The 2,302-nt window shown below is 47.6% G+C and overlaps 1 protein-coding gene across 1 annotated transcript in view; it reads left to right on the top strand.

Annotated features, from left to right (window-relative positions):
- Positions 1-356: 356 nt before the first annotated feature.
- LOC120035934 (E3 ubiquitin-protein ligase HECW2-like) overlaps positions 357-2,302 on the top strand; it is a gene marked incomplete at its 5' end in the record, with an annotated part of 25,331 nt that continues 23,385 nt past the window's right edge. The window contains 4 exon segments of the mRNA XM_038982414.1: positions 357-441; positions 443-469; positions 471-507; positions 2,051-2,201. Coding sequence (XP_038838342.1) covers positions 357-441; positions 443-469; positions 471-507; positions 2,051-2,201 — 300 coding nt within the window.

The raw sequence follows: 2,302 nt of genomic DNA, 5'->3' as shown, positions 1-2,302 counted from the left end.
TCCTCTCTCCTCATCTTGTCAAGGGGGCCACAGTTGTTTTTAATGTCTTCCTCTCTCCTCATCTTGTCAAGGGCCACAGTGTGTTTTAACTGTGTTTCCTCTCTCCTCATCTTGTCCAGGGGCCACAGTGTGTTTTAATGTCTTCCTCTCTCCTCATCTTGTCAAGGGGCCACAGTGTGTTTAAATGTCTTCCTCTCTCCTCATCTTGTCCAGGGGCCACAGTGTGTTTTAATATCTTCCTCTCTCCTCATCTTGTCCAGGGGCCACAGTGTGTGTTTAAATGTCTTCCTCTCTCCTCATCTTGTTCAGGGGCCACAGTGTGTTTTAATGTCTTCCTCTCTCCTCATATTGTCCAGGGGCCAGAGTGTGTTTAAAGATCTTCCTCTCTCATCATCTTCTTCAGGGGCCACAGCTCAAGTCAACGGTCACCAGTCCGTCCGCATCCCTGCCCTCTGTCCGTCACGACGTTTGGTCGCTACCAGAGAGTAGATGAGCCCCTTCCTCCCAGTGAGTAGAGTGTGTTTTCTGAGGGGAGGAAGAGGAGTAGAGTGTGTTTCTGAGGGAGGAAGATGGTAGAAGTGTGTTTCTGAGGGAGGAAGATGAGTAGAGGTGTGTTTCTGAGGGAGGAAGAGGAGTAGAGTGTGTTTCTGAGGGAGGAAGATGAGTAGAGTGTGTTCTGAGGGAGGAGATGAGTAGAGTTGTTTCTGAGGGAGGAAGAGGAGTAGAGTGTGTTTCTGAGGGAGGAAGATGAGTAGAGTGTGTTTCTGAGGGAGGAAGATGAGTAGAGTGTGTTTCTGAGGAGGAAGATGAGTAGAGTGTGTTTCTGAGGGAGGAAGATGAGTAGAGTGTGTTTCTGAGGGAGGAAGATGAGTAGAGTGTGTTTCTGAGGGAGGAAGATGAGTAGAGTGTGTTTCTGAGGGAGGAAGATGAGTAGAGTGTGTTTCTGAGGGAGGAAGATGAGTAGAGTGTGTTTCTGAGGGAGGAAGATGAGTAGAGTGTGTTTCTGAGGGAGGAAGATGAGTAGAGTGTGTTTCTGAGGGAGGAAGATGAGTAGAGTGTGTTTCTGAGGGAGGAAGATGAGTAGAGTGTTTTCTGAGGGAGGAAGAGGAGTAGAGTGTGTTTCTGAGGGAGGAAGATGAGTAGACGTGTCTGTTTCGTTGAGGGAGGAAGATGAGTAGAGTGTGTTTCTGAGGGAGGAAGAGAAAGATAGAGATACTGATCATGACACATACTCTGACATTCTGACATGGTAGAATTTATACAATTAGTAGTAATATTAGAATAGTGGTTGGACTTTTTCAGTTTGTGTCACTGAGTGTACAAAACATTAGGACAACACCTTCATGATATTTGCAACCCCTTTTGCCCTCAGAACAGCCTAAATTCGTCGGGCATGGACTTGACAAGGTGTCGAAAGCGTTCCACAGAGATGCTGACCCATGTTGACGCCAATGCTTCCCACAGTCTGTATCAAGTTGGCTGGATGTCCCTTTAGGTGGTGGACCATTCTTGATACACACGGGAAACTGTTGAGCGTGAAAACCCCAGCAGCTTTGCAGTTCTTGACACATTCCAACCAATGCGCCTGGCACCTACTACCATACCCCGTTCAAAGGCTCTTAAATATTTTGTCTTGCCCATTCACTCTGAACGGCACACGATCACAATCCATGTCTCAATTATCGCAAGGTTTCAAAATCCTTCTTTAACCCTTCTCCTCCCCTTCATCTACACTGATTAAAATAGATGTAACAAGTGACATCAATAAGGGATCATAGCTTTCACCTGGATTCACCTGGTCAGTCTATGTCATGGAAAGAGCAGGTGTTCCTAATGTTTTGTACACTCAGTGCATATGATATATCTGCCTTGCTGACTGGGAGGCCCGTTAGACAGTCACAGTTGTGTGTTCTATGTGTGTGTGTGTGTTTCAGACTGGGAGGCCCGTATAGACAGTCACAGTCGTGTCTTCTATGTGTGTGTGTGTTTCAGACTGGGAGGCCCGTATAGACAGTCACAGTCGTGTCTTCTATGTGTGTGTGTGTTTCAGACTGGGAGGCCCGTATAGACAGTCACAGTCGTGTGTTCTATGTGGACCATGTGAACCGCACCACCACCTGGCAGAGACCCACCGCTCCTCCAGCACCGCAGCTCCTCCAGAGGTCCAACAGCATACAGCAGATGGAGCAACTCAACCGCAGGTTAGAACCAGCACACACACTGATCATGTATCTAGACACACACACTCACACACACACACACACACACACACACACACACACACACACACACACACACACAC

This window comes from Salvelinus namaycush, unplaced genomic scaffold (assembly GCF_016432855.1).
Source record: "Salvelinus namaycush isolate Seneca unplaced genomic scaffold, SaNama_1.0 Scaffold1158, whole genome shotgun sequence".
NCBI lineage: Eukaryota > Metazoa > Chordata > Actinopteri > Salmoniformes > Salmonidae > Salvelinus > Salvelinus namaycush.
This window is presented reverse-complemented; position numbering and strand designations above follow the sequence as displayed.